Here is a 17,637-nt window from a genome sequence, read left to right as displayed (position 1 = left end):
GCCTGCCGCCATGTCATGGCCTTGAAAGAGCCTCTCTTCTCCGCATTCTGGCGCCCCTTGGTTTTTTCCCACGTCCCTCGTCACAATGTCTTCCGCTGCCCTCCGCGCGTCTATCAAGATGGCCTCGCGCCCCCAGCAACGGCTGGCTAGCATTCAAAGGCAGTTCAGCTCCTCGGCGCCACAGAGGAAAGAAATCCGCGATGCCTATATTATAAGCGCCAGCCGCACCCCAACCGCAGTGGTAGGTAGCAGTTGGCGTCCATCACCTCCAATTGCTAACTGCCCCTCAGTTCAATGGCAACTTTACCACGGTATCGGCGACCCAGCTGGGCGCCACAGCCATCAAGTCCGCTCTGGAGAAGTCAAAGGTGCCCGTTTCGTCGATAGATGCCGTGTACATGGGCAACGTGCTAGGGGGAGGCGTGGGACAGGCACCAGCACGACAGGCCGCCATTTTTGCCGGTCTTCCAACAAACATCGAAGCCACCACTATCAACAAAGTATGCGCGTCAGGCCTCAAGGCCGTCAACATTGCCGCATCCACCATTGAGCTCGGTCAAGCAGAAGCCCAGGTTGCCGGAGGAATGGAGAACATGACCAGAGTCCCGTACTATCTGAGCCGCGCCAGCCAGCAGCCAGCCTTTGGACACCAGAAGCTCGAAGATGGCCTCATCGCAGACGGCCTCTGGGACGTGTACAACCAGATCCACATGGGCAACTGTGCAGAGAACACGGCCAAGAAGTACGAGGTTTCAAGACAGGAGCAGGACGACTACGCCATTGAAACGTACAAGCGCGCACAGCAGGCATACAAGGATGGCCTTTTCAAGGACGAGATTGTGCCCGTTACCGTCAAGTCGAGAAAGGGCGAGACCGTCGTCTCGGAAGATGAGCAGTACAACAAGCTCAAGCTCGACAAGGTGGCGACGCTCAAGCCCGCCTTCGAAAAGGGTCCAAACGGCACCGTCACGGCGGCCAACAGCTCGCCTCTTAGCGACGGCGCATCAGCCCTGGTCCTCGGAAGCAAGGAGATTGCACAGAAATACGGCAACGACAGCCGTGTACTAGCCAAGATCATTACCTACGCCGATGCTGCCCTGGGTAAGTTTTGGCCCCTCATTTTCCTTGATGTTTGCACCATGGCTGACACACACTCCCCCCCAAAGACCCCATTGACTTCCCCGTCGCCCCCGCCGCGTGCGTCGAAAAGCTGCTCGCGCAATCGGGCCTCTCCAAAGACGACATCGCCATCTGGGAGTTCAACGAAGCCTTTGCCGCCGTCATCAAGGCCAACGCAAAGATCCTGGGTCTCGGCTCCGCAAACGTAAACCCAAGGGGCGGTGCCATTGCCCTTGGCCACGCCCTCGGCAGCTCCGGCAGCAGGATCCTCGTTACCCTCCTCCACCAGCTGCAGCCCGGACAGTACGGCGCTGCTGTCATTTGCAATGGAGGCGGCGCCTCCACCGGCATCATTGTGCAAAAGGTGTCTGCAGATCAGCTGTAGGTGAATTGAAAAAAAACATCTTCCAAGTAGAGTTTTGTGCAAAAGTGTAACGAATAAATGCCATTATCCGACCTATCTCGTGGTCTTTTTTCTCTCTCTCTCTCTCTCTCACACACACACACACACACACTTAAATGTCTCTGATCATATGACATGTTCTTACAAACCACCACATTTTGCAACCCTGTTTTTCTATCCAAGTCCCCACACACAAAGTCCTATTGCAGTTTCCCCGTTGTATCCTCGCCACTCGAGTGTCGAGATTTTCACACAGTCGTGTGGCTGTGATGCCATTTCAACGCGCCAATTTGCACAGAAGATAATCTTAGCGTCAGCGATCATGTAAAGATTGTATCGTGGTATTGGTATGTTCATTATGATAAATGGTGCAATCGAGAGACATGGCAGGATGATATATTATGGCATTAAGTACCAGCGGGTCCTACATGATTAGGACATGACATGACATGACATAGCATAACATAACATACAGGACATTGAAACCATTTGAGCATTACTTCTCCATCTCCATCTCCATCCTCATCTCAAAAAAAAAGAAGCCCCTACGATAAGAGATCCAAAACTTTTATTTTCCCCAAGCATACGACAGATATTTAGGGTTTTGTATCATCTCAGACGTGATTCAGATCGACGGCCAAATCCAAATCCAGATCCATATCCATGTCCATGTCCATGGCAAAATCCATAGTGTCGTCCCACGGCATCGACAGCGTGTCGGCAGCCGAAGGCGCACTGATGCCAGCGTGACGGTATTCGGCGCTGCTGGTCGGGTTCTGCAGGTCCTCGGGTAACTGGTCCCAGGAGGGAAACTGGAAGTCGGCGGTGGTGGTGGTGGTGGTGGGAGCGTCGCTTGCAGCAGTGCAGGGCTGTGTGGCCAGGTCGTCAAAGGAGCGGAGACCAACGGTTGGGCACTCGTATACCGGCTGCTGCTGCTGCTGGTCGTTGGTGGTAGAGTACAGAGGCGACATGTGTTTGTTTGCAGCGTTGAGCCAGTACCGCTTCTTTTGCGAGCCGGCCTTTGTAGTGGAGAAGCCGAGTTCGCCGTTTTCGCCGTAGCAGGGTCCGCCTTTTGCCGACGGGCATGCAAGTTCTGAGATGGGCTCGTAGACGCCCATCAGCTTGTCTGCAGTTGCTGTTGTTGCGGGTGCACACGAAGCCGGCGACGTTGGTGACCCGCTCAGTCCGGGTACACTGTATGGCGTTTGGCGGCCAGACGAAAGTTGGCGCGCATGGCCTTGTATGTGACCCAGTGAGCCCGAGAGTGAGCATTCAAACGAGAGTGCTCGCAGTGGGTCGTTTTCGGGCAAATCTTCGCAGGAAAAGTTGTTGACGTTGAAGCTCGAATCAACAACGGCACCTGAATGGAGCCCCAGGTCCTCGAACACGTCTTGTTGTGAGTTGATACCTGCCACAGATCAGTATGTGAGTAGAAAACGAGTACACAGCCCGTACCTTTTACTGGCGCCTTGGAGTCGATGCCGTGTGCTTTCTTGAAAAGATTGAGCCACTCGGGATTATCGGCAGCAGTCTGGTTCCAGGGATCATCATCACTATATAGGATACGCCGTGATTCCACTTGCAACATTTCATCAGTCAGAGACCCAGCGCCATGCTTCTCGATATACTCTCGTGCAAAGCGTCCAAGTCGCAGGGTGAGGATCTCCCAACATGTAGCATTCGGGTTATGATCTTGCTGCCCAGAATTCAAATAGTCCTCAGGGGTGGTCAGGATAATGGGTCCAATTTCCGACGAGTTTACTCCATCTGGGTGCGCGATGGATAAGTCCGCAGTCGGGTTGTTGGGCAAGAGGTACTCAAGGTCTCGGCTTTCGAGCGACAGGTTGAGCTGCTGATGATGGTTAGCGGCGAGCTATACAGGACAGCAGTTTTATTGACCTCAAAATAATCTCGCGTGTCCAAGACGGCAGTACATACCTTGAGGGTTGACGAGTTGCTTGCAGAGAATGGAAAAGGCGACTTGCTCTCGTTGGCAATGAGGTACGGTGGCATCGCATTGGTTACGTGTATAGCTACATGGGGATCAAGGCCACGGCAACCTTTCCAGTTCTTCATGTTGGCTCCATTCCGGAACTCCTTTGCAAGGTGGTCGACGCGATCCTGCCACTTGTCAAAGATCATGCCGCAAAATCCGCAACGAGACTTGATGTATTGCGCTTCAGACTTCCAAGTCTCCATGCTTGCGGTCATCTTGCAGCCATGCATCAGCCGCAGGTGTTGTCGAAGATGGTCTTTCCGGTAAAAGGTTCGCGATTCGGGTCCCTTTTCGTAACAAGCAGTGTGGTTGTGAGTCGCCAGATGCTCACTGCTGGGATCCAACTCGTCGCAGTAGACGCATTTGGGCTTTCCAGTAGCCTTGTCAGCGACAATCTCTCCCAGAGGTGCGCACAGCCACTTCTCAAGGGATAGGTGGAGACTTTTCTCGTGGCGAGACCTGCAATGCGTCAGTGGGGGATCTCCAGACTCTAAACAAATGTAGTTATAATGCAGCCCCAAGCATTCTTGAATAACATATTGTCTGGATTCAGATGACAAGGCAAAACTACATACCAATCGTACTTGGATTTGAAAGTATCAGTGCAAAAGGTGCACTGAAACATCCTCTGCCCTTCATCAGGACTGGCTTTCGGGCCTCGGGTAGGAAGTCGCCGACGCCTACGCCTCTCCTTGGACTTGAGACTGTTCATGGAGCCGAGCGAGTGCCGGGAACCATATGAATAAGCCGATTCGCGGGATCCTAGAGAGCCAGAGGACATCTTGGTGAGGCCAGTCTCCAGCGACGAGATGGAGGGCGCCCTGAAGACAGAGAAGCTTCCAGTACTGTCGTTGGATACATCCTTGCGGTAGCTGCTACTTTGGCTGGTAGAATCGGGCGGGTCAAAGGTTTCGACGGCCTGCGCGATAGCGTTGAGAGGAGCAGGTTCGTTTTCGGGGGGCGAGTGCTTCCATCGCTCGAAAGGATCTATCGAGAGTTAACCGAAACATTTCTTGTGCTGGAGAAGTGGCATCTGAGAAGAGATGGCACTATCTGAGTGTGTGGGCCCTTGATCTGCACGCCCTTGATCCACGCGGAAGTTGATGAAGCTTCCGGTGGCCTTGGGCGCCAGAGTCTTGTGCGATCGACTAAACTCAGAGTCGGCGTACGTACTCATGCTTTCCCACGTTTTACCAGCGGGAATGTTGATCACCTCGGTCGAGGGTCGAATGCTCGGCAGTGCACTTCGCTTGGGTCGTGCCTTTTGCCTTCGCCGCGTGTTGGCCATCCAATTGGAGATCTGGCCAATCGACAAGCCAGTCTGCTGCTTCAGCATCTCCTTTTCTTCCTCGGTTGGGTATGGATGGTCAATGTGCGCCAACATCCAATCTTTCAGGATCTTGACGGCAGCTCGTGGGAAGCGAGCGGCAGCAGCAGCATTCCTGGAGCCTTGCTCATCGCCCATGGGCCCAACATGACCCAACGAGCGCATCTGCTTCCTCCCCGTGAGTCCGCCAAAAGAGCGCGTGTCGTTTTCAGCGACCACGTCTAAGGTATCAAGGGCTGTCCTCTGCTTCATTGCTGGCATCCTCTCTGGGTTGGAGAAGCTGCACGGCCGGAACAAGGCGTTGCATGGCGAGCATCCTACCTGTTTGGTGCCATCGCAATTGTATATGAAGCATTCCAGCGACATGGAGCGGCAGTATTCACATGGCTGGGCCGACTTTTGATACGTTGGCAGCCAAGTACTGAAGTCCGTGTTGAAGTCGATGTCGGTGGATGGGGCCTCGGCAGCTTGCACAGGGTCCTCACCCGCCAATGTGTGGCTGGACCATGTTAGAATCAGGAAAAGCAAGCCATGCCCTGTATATCAGTTCCCGAGTGCCTGGGTTTCAAGCTGGGCCGGGTGACTAGGGCACGATGATCAGGGCACACACCTTTGGGCCAATTCCGGCTCTATTAGACTGAGGCCAGTGCCGTGTGACAGGCCGGGTATGCTAGTGTCTCCGAAATCGACAAAGTCGGCCATGTCGAAGGCGGCGTCGCGGATGGCCATGATGGCGGGCGTGATGTTGCAGCCAGACGCTGTATGCAACGGGAGGATGCCCAATGGCCAGCGATGGGCGAAGGAGCAAATGCACGCCCTTTGGACGAATCTGACGATAACTCGCAAGCTGTCGTTGAGGGGCGATGGCTGCTAAGTAGGCTTTCATGGCTGGGACTCATAGTGGGAGGCATGGGCAGATGCATTGTAGACGCGCTAAGCCCGATGCAGACGCATGTCGAACGGAAGGGCGCAGTCTGTGCGGCGCATATTTCGCACGCAGAGCAGAGAGGAAGGGACGAGACGAGACAAGCAGGCGCAGGCGGCGGCTGACTCATTCACTTTGGGGGCGGCATCGGTGCGTTATGAGTTGGCAGAATCGCTAAGATCGGCTCGACCAGCAGGGCCGGCGTGCGCCAAGGCGAATTGCGTCTTCAGCAGCAGGAGGTAGCGCCGATGGAGAGGTGCCGACGAGGGGAGGATAATGAGCCTCAGCGTCTGGGGGGCGACGGAGAGCCGAGTCGGAGGGTAGTGTGCAGTGTCAGGTGCTGGTGCTGGTGCTGGTGCGGGTGCTGGTGCTGATGGCCTCAGCGACGTTACCCCGCTTCCGCCCGCTCGCAGTCTTGCCGGCCCCTCGACGACGTCCCTGTCGACGTCAACCATGTCCCAGGACGACGCCGCGGGCATGCGACTTATGGTTTTTTTTGTTTCGTTTCTACCCAACACCACCACCACCTCCTCCTCCACACCACCGTCCTGTGCATGCATGCTCTTCCACGGCACTCGGGTGATGTCACGGGCGGATGGGCGGGAGATGAGCATCTGGGACTGCGCTGGCAGAGGCACGTCCTAGTGTCGAGATGGTGTCTTCGGTCCCGAGCGGCGGCCATGTGACTTTGCAGCTCTTCCTGTGGCTGCGTGACACGCTGCTGGCCAGGCCGTCTGCGCGGTGCTGCAAGGTGTATTTATGAGGCGGTTCATCTGGCTTCGCTCGATGGGTCGGTAGGACGGCTCGCACCGTGTGGACACGACGGCGTCGGCTGGCTGTGCACGTGACCAAGGGTCGCGGGCCGACACCGCTCCTTGCTCGTCCTCGTCCTCGTCCTCGTCCTCGTCCTCGTCTGCCCTTCTCTTGACACGACACTCGCATTCGCCCCCTCCCCCCAAAGGAACGGCGCCTTGCTTGCAGAACTTGACCGTTTGATGTACGCATGTAGGTGCGGCCTGCAGGCGTCGCAGTCTGCACTCTTATGTATAGGCGTGTTGCAGCGGCGACTAGCGGATTCACATGCTCGCACTCGCATCCTCCGCACCGCATTTCGGGCAGGTTTCCCATTGCGACCCTCCCCATCGCCTTCGCCGAACCATCTGCCAACTTGTATGCACGTCGCGCTACATCTGTAGATGCTCGCTGTCCAGCTGCCAGTCACGGCTGGGCTGGTGGAACCTCGTGGGCTGGGGGGGGGGTGCAGCCAAAGTGGGGGAGTTTGTCAGCGCCGTTCGCAGCCTCAGCCATGGCGTATGGCTGGCGAGTTCCCAAGTCTGCCCAATCCATCCACCCACCCATAAGCCGCACGAATCTAGCCAAATCACGCCGCCGGCCTCCACAGGGCTCGTCATGTAACATGTCACTTGTCAGTCGTCACCGCCTGTGCCTGACTATCCAAGCCCGAGGATCCGCCTCCAGACGGTCTTAAAACCGACCTCACTCCACGCCAGAGCCTCCTTCTGTCCACCCCACACCGAGCCCCAAACCACCTTGGACTTGCATACGGCCCACTGTGGACCGACCATGATCAGTGCTGCCTCACACATTCGCCATGTATGAAACGGACGCCGCCCCCAACTGCGCCATCTGCAATGCGCCTCCCTACCCCGAATGCTCCTGCGAGTCGGAGCGCCTGCAAATTGCCGTCAAGCAGGCCGAGCAGCGTGCCATGGACGACCGCCTGGCCGAGATACGGTGAGGCGCGTGCTGTGCTCTCCCCAAAACCCATACTGACGGCACCTCTAGAGACTGGGTCATCAACCATGCGCGCCGCCATATCCTGAATGCCTTTGAGCGCTTGACGTCAACTCGCAAGCAGGCACACATGACATACCTCTCCTCTCTCCCACACTACGAAATTTACATGCGCTACTCGGGTCATCCGCCACTGCACCCCATGTACATCGCGACGCTCCAGCAACAGATTTCCGAGGCCCACGCAGATCTCAAGCGCGGCATCGACGCCGACTGGAGAGCATCGGTTCTTCGCTACCCAGAAGTCCTGGATTACTTCTACAGCCTCGTTGACCTCAGGCTGCCAGATGACAATTCCCGACAGGTGGTGGAGCCGCCTTTTGCCGCTGCAGGCTACACAGATGTAGGTTATGGCGTCAAGGAAAAGAAGAAGAAGCGGCGAGACAGAGAAGGCTCCGTGGCACATGGAAGCATGGCAGTCAACAGAGTAGCGCATGGACCGCCCCCAGCTCCAGCACCGCCAGGCCAACACGTGGGATTCCCTCGCGGGTCTGGACAGTTCCAATACTAGGTTTGCATCATACAGAGACGTTGCACATGCAGAAAAGCCTGGAAGAATGTCTCAGCATCATGATAAGGTTGTCTGTAAGCGTCACTGCTCGACTGCGGTGGCATGGAATGAGTTGCGACTGGACGCATGTCTTCATCCTCTATGGACACGTCCAGGAATCAGCATAGCGAGGAGTACTTCTTTTTGGGTTTCCTATGTCGCACTGTAACCAGGATGAGAAACTGTAAACATTAGAAACTTGAGTAAATCAGAATTTGATAATTTCAACATGTCGATAACCATGTGGCCTCTTTCGTGGATTTGCGTCATTGATTGTAGCGAATACGCCGTGATGCATCCGAGCTCGATCAAGTCCGTGCGCCCTAGATCGGAAAGTCACTGGCTTCCACTCTCCAAATCCACGAGAGCAACTACACACCCGTATTTTCCTTGTCTAAATCTGCAACACCACCTGCGCGACGCGTAGAAAAATTACAGTGCACCCGAATCCCCTCCATATTAGGCCCATCTGATCATTACCACCACCACCACAACAACAACGAGCGCGTCCACTGCAATCGCCCATCATGAGCGGCAAAGCAGGCGCATACGGAACAACAGGGGGCGGCGACACGGATTTCAGGAAAACATGGGATCGCGAGGAGATGGCCCAGAAGGCCAAGGAGAGGGAGGCAAAAGAGCGCGAGGAAGGACGAGAGCGATATGAAGCAAAGCTGGCTGGCAGAACATACAGGCGGAGAGCGTCGACGCCCGAAGATCTGAAGCAGACAGAGGCAAGAGCGGAGCGCATAGATTGGAGCAAGATGATTGGAAAGCAAACCCTCACCTCGGCGGCAGCAGCAGTCGGAAAGAGGGGGCGTGGCGCTGGCGCATACTGTGCAGCCTGCGACTTGACATTCAAGTGCGTTCTCTTCTCGCAGCCTTGGTCGCTCCGCTAACCGCACTTCAGGGACAACATCCAGTACATTGAGCATCTAAACAGCAGGCAACATTTGATCGCGACAGGCCAGTCTGGCGAAGTGCGCCGCGCCACTCTCCAAGAAGTACGCGATCGCCTGCGGTACCTCAAGCGGAAACGGGAAGAGGATAAGGCGCTCGAGGTTACAGATTTGGATGCAAGACTGGCGATGAACAAGGAGCAATTGGAAAAAGATGCTGAAGAAAAGAGGCGCTTGCGCAATGAGAAGCGCAGGGCAAAGAAGAAGGCAGATTCCAATGCCATGGAGTGGAAGGTCGAAGGAGACGGTGTCATTTGTTGAGGCGGCGGGCGACAAGGCGGGCAGTTCCAGGCATCCGACGACGCGCCTCGGACCAAAACCTCGCGGTAGAATCGGTCAACCCCTGGAATGTACCGTGCTCGACACGCGCGGCAAACAGCCGCATATTCCCACCTCATAGAAAGGACATGCCCCGCCTACATCGTTTGCGATGATGTCTTGGACGTCCTAGTAAACGACCAAAACCCAAGTTTACATTGTGCAAGGGTGGACTGGCATGCAGGACATAATTTTTAAGTCCGATCCGAGAAGGACCATACAGCGATAGGTCGGACATTGAGCGCGCAAACGCGCGCGGAATTGCGTGATCCACCCCCGCAGTCCGTCTGCATCCTAGTTCGGTGTATAGACGTGTTGATTTATAATCCTAATACCGAGCTGCACGACTGAGGCATGGGTTTCAAGGAACGTCTATTTAGAGGACACTGCGGCCTCACTAAAATCTGGTCCTACCAAAATCTACTCTTGCAAGTGTGTTTCTCAAGTCCTCCGTACCATCCGTCATTTCGGCAGCTAGCATCCGCATCATCTCGACACTTCGGCATCATGGCGCACGTCAACGGCAACGCCCCTAAAATCACACTGTACACAAACCACCGCTGTCCTTATGCTCATCGTGCGCACATTGTTGTGAAGGAGCTAGGGTTGCCATATGATGAGGTTATTATTGATCTGGACAAGCCAAGAGAGCAGTGGTACCTGGACATCAATCCTGTAAGTCCACTTTCCGACCCTTCGCATCGAGCCATTGCTAAGTTAGTTACAGCGCGGCCTTGTCCCTACCATAAAGTTCAATGATGAAATCATCACCGAGTCCAGCATTGTTGCAACCTTCCTAGCTGATGCCTATCCTTCACACGTCCTTCCCGCATCAGGTTCTCCAGAAACTGCTTTGGCTCGCGCTAGAATTAACTTCTTTATCGATACGTGGAACACCAAGGCTGGCAGTTACTTGTTCAAGATAATGATGCTGGATTCGGATGAAGAGAAGGCGAAACTCAGCAACGAATTCATAGACGTCGTAGGCAAAGAGATTGACCCTCTCCTGAAAGACGCAAAACCCTTCTTCGGTGGGAGTGAAAAGCCCACGCTGGCCGAGGTATGGTGTTCAGCTAAGAAATATGAGCGCTACTGACAGTCTGGCAGGCTATAACCGCGCCGTTCATCATTCGAATCTATAGCTTGTCAAGACATGGTGCACTTCCGCAGGCCATTGCATCAGGCTTTGACAAATTACCCAACTTTTCCAAATGGGCCGCGGAGACGATCAAACAGGAGAGCGTGACATATATCTACGATGAAGAAGATGTTGTCAAGAGTTTCGTAGCGAAGATTAATAGCCTCAAGGCAAAGGCAGCGAAGTGAGACCATATCACGTCAAGTCGGCGAGCTATGCAATGACCATGACAAGGCTATAATACAAAGATTCTTGGAGAATACGTCCATCAGTTTGCCTATCTACCTCTGCATGTGATATCTGCTGGGCCTTGTTGACTTGGATACACAGAGATACCAGCTTGGTGCAATGCATTATTCTTTTCGCTGAATATCACAAACACAAACATACATGGAGTCATGACTATAACTGCCCGGCGCCAATCCCTGCGCCCTCACCCCTGAAATAAACAAGCTGAACTGAGTGCAAGCGCTCAACGAGTGTGCTACATAGCAATGACCGCTGGACAAACAAAAAGACGCCATCAAGTGACGGAAAAGGGAGGCACAATTGACCGTGCATTAGTCATCGGTGTTCTGGGAACAGGAAAGTAGTGCTCGTGGCTTCTACCACGTAGAGCCGCGACGAGCGCGCTTCAACGGTGGCATCGGGTTGTCCGCCGTGCGCAGCGACATCAACATCTCCGCCGCATCCATGTCGACATGGCTGCGGTTTCCACCACGGCCGCCGGCCATCTCAGGGCTGTGGACACTGTCAATTGTTGCGGCAGTCGGAGGGCGAGCGGCAGTGTCGTTCATGGGGTGCTCGCCAAAGGCCACCTTGGAGCGAGACCGCTTGGGCCGACGTCCTTCACCCGGATACACGTATGGAGCAGACGTGGGGGTGAGCAAGCCTGGGGGTGCACGCATGCTAGCGGGCGAACTCATGAGTGGATGCTCTGTTGTGTATGGAGAGAATGGAGACAGCGGGCGATTGATTGGCGTGAATCGAGTGCGCGGAGACACCTCAGGCGAATAGAGACATCGTTCACTTTGATCCGTGTCGCTGCCATACCCGCTCTCGGTATCTATCGGTCGTACGCGCCGTTGCTTTGCGCCGGGGTCGTTGAGTTGCAGTTGTCTGGAGCGCGCCTTGGGTGCCTCGACTCGCAAAGGAGGGGTGACTGGTCTGCGGACTTCATACAGGGGACCCAGCTCGCGGAATCTTGTCGTCTCCTCGGCACAGTACTTTACAATGGCGGGGTCAATGACGAACCGGCCGAACCCAGGATCATCGGGTGGCAGGCAGAGGAGGGGAAAGTCGTTGCCAAAGACGGGTGTGAGCGCCCACCGAATGTCGTAGCAAAAGGTCGCGGCTATGGCTCGGGCGGCGTAGTACGGCATCCAGTAGCCTTGCAGTTGTCAGCAAGCTCCTACACAGACGGAACCTTGTCTCACTGACCTTGACACACCAAAGCGCCTCCGGTAATGCTGTAGCTAATGTCCTTGAGCCCTGCATTCTCTCTCAACGCCTTTGCGGGTATTGTCTGCAAATATCAGCACTCTGTTCACTCGTAGCAGCACGGCACAGCTACCTTTGAGTACTTGCACGATTTGAAAAAGGGTGTCATCCGCACGAGACCGACATTATAGTCCCAGACGACGACATATTCTTTCTCATCACCAGGCACGTTGTACGTGTACTGGAACACTACAGGCAGAGTCAGCACATGTCATGCCGAGGTAAAGTATAAAATAAAAAAAATCTCAGCCTTACTCTCAAACGCCGTGCGTCCAGTCTTCTCAAGGAAATCCTTCTTGTCGCTGTTGTATGGGATGTGTCCAACTCCCTTCTTGGCAATATCACCCGACGGGTAGACCTGTAGCCTGCGGTGCTGCGCTACGAGTTCCTTGTCGTTTCCCGCTTCATAGGGTGGAAAGTTGATTATGCCTACGGGCTTTTTACCTTCGGAAAATATTGGTGCGTATTTTGGTATCTTGTGTCGCCTGGAAGCTGGGACTGCTGCTGCTGTTGTAACTGGGCCAGACGACGGTGTTGGCGGCTCTGGGTTGCGAGGGCCATGACGGTCACTGCAAACCGGGTTCAGCAGCTGGATTATCTTCATGCCGAGCGATGTGGAATGGCGTGGAAAGGGGGCAAATAGTTTTTTTTTCGATCTTCTCGCCGATACCTGCTGGGGAATGGGACTTGAGAGTGCGAAAAGCCGGGATCGAAAGCAAGGCTGAGCTGCTGTGGAACGGGGAACCAAGTGGAGGCAAAGAGGGAGTTTGGTGGCTTGCAACGGAAAGAAGAGGCTGTCGTCCAGACGTTTGCGCAGTGCTCACGAGGACGAGATGATGCACCTTATGCCTCTGGCCCAGTGCGGGACGTGGTTCAAGAACGCACCCGCAGTTGGCAGCCTGACCTTCACAGCGTCAGAATGGGTGAATGAAAGGCGGGGGATTCATGGCCGTCTCCACCCACCTATTACGTCCAAGTGAGGATGTGGTCGACAGCGCACTTGAGAGTAGATGAGAAGCTGCGCACTACGTGTTGGTCCACTCGGATATCAAGGTGGCTCCGCTCGACAAACGGTATGGTCCCGTGGCGATTCGCTGGGCCTTGTGTGGTGTGTCCAACGGATGCCTTTGCTCGGCTATGGCAGCAATACAAGCCAGTCAGTGACTTTGACATGCCCAGTCAGCAGGCGCCAAGTAGAGAGACCATCTGGGAGAAGTGGTGATTACCAGGATGCAATGGCAGTGTAGACACGGCGAAGTATTACGCGGGCGAAGACCAGAATGCAAAGAGGGTATAGGCACTGCAAAGTGCTACCCGGGCGAAGTGGCGGCTGGCGGTTGAGTCACTCGAGAGAATGCTGGGGCGGTTATCCAGGAGAGACAACCGATGCACAGCAAATGTAGGGACAGGTACTTGTGCTGTCCATGGTTGCCTTTAACGGATCAACACCCACCTTCACTTCGGCCCGCCGACTGGCCACCCTGGCGAGCTGCGTCGCCAAAGCTTGTCCGAGCGCATGGCAGACGACATCCGGTGTGTGAGTGGACGTGCTTCGTTCCAGGACGCACATTGCATGGCTTGACAGGCTGCAGGGCGGCAGATGTACTAATTGGACCAAACGACTGCTACCGGCAGCAAATGGCGGGCCATGGACAGTGCGAGAGTGCAAGATGAATCGAGGGAATGGCGTCACAAGACGTCAAACACTCTTCCCGCACTGAACCCTGCATTCTGGCCAGGACATACGGGCCCAGCTTCTTTGTTTAATCGCCGTCGTCTGGAGGCCCGGCCGCCGTCAATCAAAAACACTCCCAATCGGCTCACGAGTGCGTACACTCGTGACAACAACGCGGGCCACGCTGTTGATACAGCACGAGTGCACATCCAGCACCACTGTTAGCGACATACTGCCACCTCTCCAAGTCCCTTTCCTGCTCCCGCAACAAGCTGTGCTGGGCAATAAAAAAGCGATTTGTCATGTCCACCATGGAAAGCAACCGCCTCCCAACGTTACCCAGGATCGCCGCAACACTGACGAGTGTTTCTACCCTACGCACGAGTAACACGACTGCGCTTCAGAACTGGCCATAGCTTTCCGCCGCCTGGGCTGTGGCTATCCCAGCAGACCAGGCCCACCTGTCATGCACCTTGTTGGTATGGCGTGAAGGAGCGAATCGGTAAAATGTTTACCTGCAGCCTCCCGTGGGAGCACAAATGCACGTACGTTTCTTGGCTGATGTTGCAAACGTGGTCCATTTCCTGCCATGTCGGATGCCTACGCGACTCTGGAATCGGCAAGGCAATCCATTGGCCTGGCCTTTTTGTCGGTGTGTGATATCCGTTCTGGGGCGACCGTTAGCGATACTCGAGATATATGACCCAGGAACTGGCTCCCGCTGGCCGTTTCAACCATATGTCTCGGTCCATGTAAGTGGAGATATTTCTCTCTCTCTCTCTCTCTCTCTCTTGAGGGGGGGTGGGGTGGCAGGAATGGGCCCCTCCTTCACGTTGAGACATGGCGTTTTTTTCTGATGCAAGTCTCATCACTCACTCCCTCTTCGCCAGGCAAAAGTTTTCAAATGCCAACTTTTTTTTCACCTGATTTCCACGCCTCACCGGACGCTCACCAACAAAGCCTCTGTCTCAATTTGCGTGGGTATGCAGTTGGACTGATGGCAAGGCCCAGTTCAAAGAGAAGTGCGGTAATAATGTCTCAGTACAGACCGCTCAAAGGGAGACAAAGGCCAAGCTGCAGCATTTGCCTGTCGCGGGCCGTGACGTCTGCTGGACCAGACACTTTTGCAAGGTACCTTCTGGAATCCGACTTCTTCAAATCTGCCGAATCGGCACCTACATGTGCGGTGTCCATGGATACTCGCTGCCGAGCCCGCTGTCACTGCGCGCCGCCGGCGGTGGGAGATTCGAACAACTCACCCTGCCGTCCGGTCAAAGCATAGAGCCTTGGTGAGACCATACACGGACTCGTGCGAAATTCCGCTGCCCATTGGCTGCTCACTGGATGCCTTCAGAAACATTGGGTCACTCGCCCAGGTCCAGAGTGGGTAGGATATGCGCATGCATAGTCCACCATGGTGTATGCAAGCAAAAGCTCTCTGTTTCCGCTGGTTACACAGAGTCCCGTCGCTGCGGGAAGGCAGATGGTCCAAGTAAGCTGGGCAGCCAGTATGATACTGCTTTGGTGCAAGCGCCAGCTGTGAGTTGAGGCGAATGCTGCTCACTTCGGCACGCGTGACGGATATTCTCCAGCGCTTATCAATATCGAGTCCAATACCGCTATCTGAATCAGAGGAGAATCAGAACAATTTGCGGTTCCCGCCCATTCGCTGAACGCTGGTGCGCTCATTGGACCGGATTCAAACATCTCTCCCCCGAGGCGTGGGTTTAGCGGCGAATGGAGGGAGTGGCTTAGACAAGAGCACCATGGCTAGCTTGCCAGCTCAGGACCGCAATAGCCGACCTTGTGCGACACTTCCTTGGAAGGCTCTTATTGACCAGGCTTCTTGTTATACGCACGTGTGTTTCATGAAGCCGTCCTTCTAGACTTGCCTTGTGGGACCAGCGCTGATAGTGACATCTGTTAGGACACGGGCTCTATATCCGACTCCGCCAGATTATGCCCGGCTGCGCACTAGCCACAGTTCACGCTGATGACTATGAAGATGAACGGTAGAGAGAACGCTTTGTCCTGGCTATAGTACTAGTCTGGGGACACGGCGATTCTTCAGGGAACAGAGCCTTGATTGTAGACCTCTTATCAACGACATGGTTCTTCTACTACTCGCGTAGGTACATTACCACAGTATCTCATACCCTCCACTTGCACGATACGGACCCCAACACAAGGAGAAATCACCCACACACAATACACTCACGCCAGGAATCCTGCAAACTCGCATGACTAAACTGCTGCCGTGACCTCTCTAGAGTCTTTGCATGTCCATTCCGCGAAATGCCTTGGAGACGTACCACAGCGTGGCAGCACACGCAAAAGGGTGTGTGTTCACAGCATTCTCATACTGATCCCACAGCATAGGCGGCTCGGTACCTGAGCTCGATCGGACGGGGCGGACACTGTTCAGCTACAGCATATTGTGTGACGAAGTTGTCAAAATCTCCCATTCCTCGTGCTCGACGGGTGACGCGTTGAGACGACGCCCCGCGCAGCCTAGCGAGACGCATGCTGTGGACGCAATCAACACACTGCGCCCCACCCCCTCGCTGAACGACATTTGCACAACCATGTTTTTTCGATTGCTTTCCTCTGCCCTTTGCGGCTTTCGGTTCGCTCCATTGAATGTGTACGCTCGGCAAGCGGTCCAGCAGCATGCAGGGATCATCAGCCTTCTTCCGGCTTGCCGTATGGAGAAACCTGGTCCCGCTGTCACGCCAGGAACAAGTGCTCGGAAAGCGCGTCACAAAGTGACGAGAGTCGGGACACATCATCATCATCCTTTTCCTGGGGGATACGGCAATATTTGAGAGCGAGCATCTGAGGGACGGATCCTCAAGTAACGGTTTTTTTCTTCTTGCATGACAGCTGTGGTCATGCACTCAAGCTTTGTGGCGTTTTCTATAGGGTGGCACGAACTACAACTACTTGAGCAGCAGGGGATTGGTTCGATCAAGGCCGCGCCAATCTGCCAGCGAACCACTCAGCATGTCGAGATTTTTCTCTGATTTGTTACTTACGGACCCGCCTTGGTGTCCTCACAATCATGGCAACAAGGGGCTCAGCCCCAGTACAACAAGTCACTCACCCACGGCTACTTTTCCGATAGGCATTCGGCACCACCAGCAAGTAACCACTGGGCTTTACCCAGCGTACAGTACGGTCCAGGTTCCTGAGCTAACGGACATGCGGCTGCTCAGCCTAGCGAATCCGCCATCCATTCCCCAATATGAGGCTAACTAACTAACTAACATACGTAGCTCCCGAAACCACGACTGACAGCCCACTGACCGGGGAAAAGGAGAAAAAGCCTGTGTGCCACAGAAACACGCTTCCACTGCTGTTATTTGGAATCAAGCCAGCGGCTTTGTTACTGGTGATTTGGGGGGTTTTCCGTCCACTACGTAAGTATACTTAGCGAACCCACTTGGAAGAGAGAGAGCGAGAGAGAGTTATACAACCAGAAAAGAAGAAGAAAGAAGAAGAAGAACAAAAATTACAAATCCCCAGGGATACTTGCATACATGCACGCCATACCAATACCAATACCAGTACCAATACCGTCACTCTGGTACCCAGACGAGGCGCACACCGACGGCGTGTTCCGCCCGCGCCGCGCGCAAAAGAGAAGAAGAAGAAGAAAAAAAATCGGGCTTCTACTCTGCGTCAAAATGGAGGGAGCAAATGAGGACAAAGTACCACGGGCAACGAAACAACCATGGCTTGACAGGTACCACAGCAGCAAGATTTGACATATGTCCCTGAACAGCCCTGACAGGTGGCACCGTGCGAGTCTTTTTAGGGGGGAGGGCAGCGAGATGCAACGCAAAGCGCGGGCGCCATCCGTTCGGTTGGACAAGAAAGGCGGCGCCTTACACAGGTTGAGAGAGCGGGGGG

The 17,637-nt window shown here is 54.7% G+C and overlaps 7 protein-coding genes across 7 annotated transcripts; 4 read left to right on the top strand and 3 right to left on the bottom strand.

Annotated features, from left to right (window-relative positions):
• Positions 1 to 10: 10 nt before the first annotated feature.
• Positions 11 to 1,592, top strand: SETTUDRAFT_162539 (uncharacterized protein). The gene is made up of 3 exons (XM_008022789.1): positions 11 to 241; positions 291 to 1,101; positions 1,167 to 1,592. Exons 1-3 carry the CDS (start codon positions 86 to 88, stop codon positions 1,502 to 1,504), a joined length of 1,305 nt encoding a protein of 434 aa, XP_008020980.1. The 5' UTR covers positions 11 to 85; the 3' UTR covers positions 1,505 to 1,592.
• Positions 1,593 to 2,017: 425 nt separating this feature from the next.
• On the bottom strand, positions 2,018 to 5,695 carry SETTUDRAFT_162538 (uncharacterized protein). The gene is made up of 6 exons (XM_008022788.1): positions 5,456 to 5,695; positions 4,692 to 5,344; positions 4,094 to 4,505; positions 3,461 to 3,977; positions 2,978 to 3,374; positions 2,018 to 2,930 (listed from the first exon to the last, which is right to left on the bottom strand). The coding sequence occupies exons 1-6, from the start codon at positions 5,572 to 5,574 to the stop codon at positions 2,137 to 2,139; spliced, it is 2,892 nt and encodes a 963-aa protein (XP_008020979.1). The 5' UTR covers positions 5,575 to 5,695; the 3' UTR covers positions 2,018 to 2,136.
• Positions 5,696 to 5,925: 230 nt separating this feature from the next.
• On the bottom strand, positions 5,926 to 6,749 carry SETTUDRAFT_40884 (uncharacterized protein; the record flags this gene model as incomplete). The annotated part of the gene is made up of 1 exon (XM_008022102.1): positions 5,926 to 6,749. Exon 1 carries the CDS (start codon positions 6,382 to 6,384, stop codon positions 5,926 to 5,928), a length of 459 nt encoding a protein of 152 aa, XP_008020293.1. The 5' UTR covers positions 6,385 to 6,749.
• A 633-nt stretch (positions 6,750 to 7,382) lies between these two features.
• On the top strand, positions 7,383 to 8,364 carry SETTUDRAFT_178337 (uncharacterized protein; the record flags this gene model as incomplete). The annotated part of the gene is made up of 2 exons (XM_008022787.1): positions 7,383 to 7,525; positions 7,577 to 8,364. 2 exons carry the CDS (start codon positions 7,383 to 7,385, stop codon positions 8,094 to 8,096), a joined length of 663 nt encoding a protein of 220 aa, XP_008020978.1. The 3' UTR covers positions 8,097 to 8,364.
• Positions 8,365 to 8,805: 441 nt separating this feature from the next.
• On the top strand, positions 8,806 to 9,774 carry SETTUDRAFT_162537 (uncharacterized protein). The gene is made up of 2 exons (XM_008022786.1): positions 8,806 to 8,997; positions 9,046 to 9,774. Exons 1-2 carry the CDS (start codon positions 8,900 to 8,902, stop codon positions 9,353 to 9,355), a joined length of 408 nt encoding a protein of 135 aa, XP_008020977.1. The 5' UTR covers positions 8,806 to 8,899; the 3' UTR covers positions 9,356 to 9,774.
• A 102-nt stretch (positions 9,775 to 9,876) lies between these two features.
• SETTUDRAFT_162536 (uncharacterized protein) lies at positions 9,877 to 10,810 on the top strand. Its single transcript, XM_008022785.1, has 3 exons — positions 9,877 to 10,087; positions 10,140 to 10,472; positions 10,520 to 10,810. The coding sequence occupies exons 1-3, from the start codon at positions 9,920 to 9,922 to the stop codon at positions 10,736 to 10,738; spliced, it is 720 nt and encodes a 239-aa protein (XP_008020976.1). The 5' UTR covers positions 9,877 to 9,919; the 3' UTR covers positions 10,739 to 10,810.
• A 345-nt stretch (positions 10,811 to 11,155) lies between these two features.
• On the bottom strand, positions 11,156 to 12,654 carry SETTUDRAFT_18658 (uncharacterized protein; the record flags this gene model as incomplete). Its single annotated transcript, XM_008021926.1, has 4 exons — positions 11,156 to 11,940; positions 11,991 to 12,075; positions 12,124 to 12,239; positions 12,306 to 12,654. 4 exons carry the CDS (start codon positions 12,652 to 12,654, stop codon positions 11,156 to 11,158), a joined length of 1,335 nt encoding a protein of 444 aa, XP_008020117.1.
• Between the last annotated feature and the right edge of the window lie 4,983 nt (positions 12,655 to 17,637).

Source organism: Exserohilum turcica (genome assembly GCF_000359705.1).
Source record: "Exserohilum turcica Et28A unplaced genomic scaffold SETTUscaffold_1, whole genome shotgun sequence".
NCBI classification, from domain to species: domain Eukaryota; kingdom Fungi; phylum Ascomycota; class Dothideomycetes; order Pleosporales; family Pleosporaceae; genus Exserohilum; species Exserohilum turcicum.
Note: the sequence above shows the minus strand (reverse complement) of the source record. Positions and strands in the feature narration are given on the sequence as shown.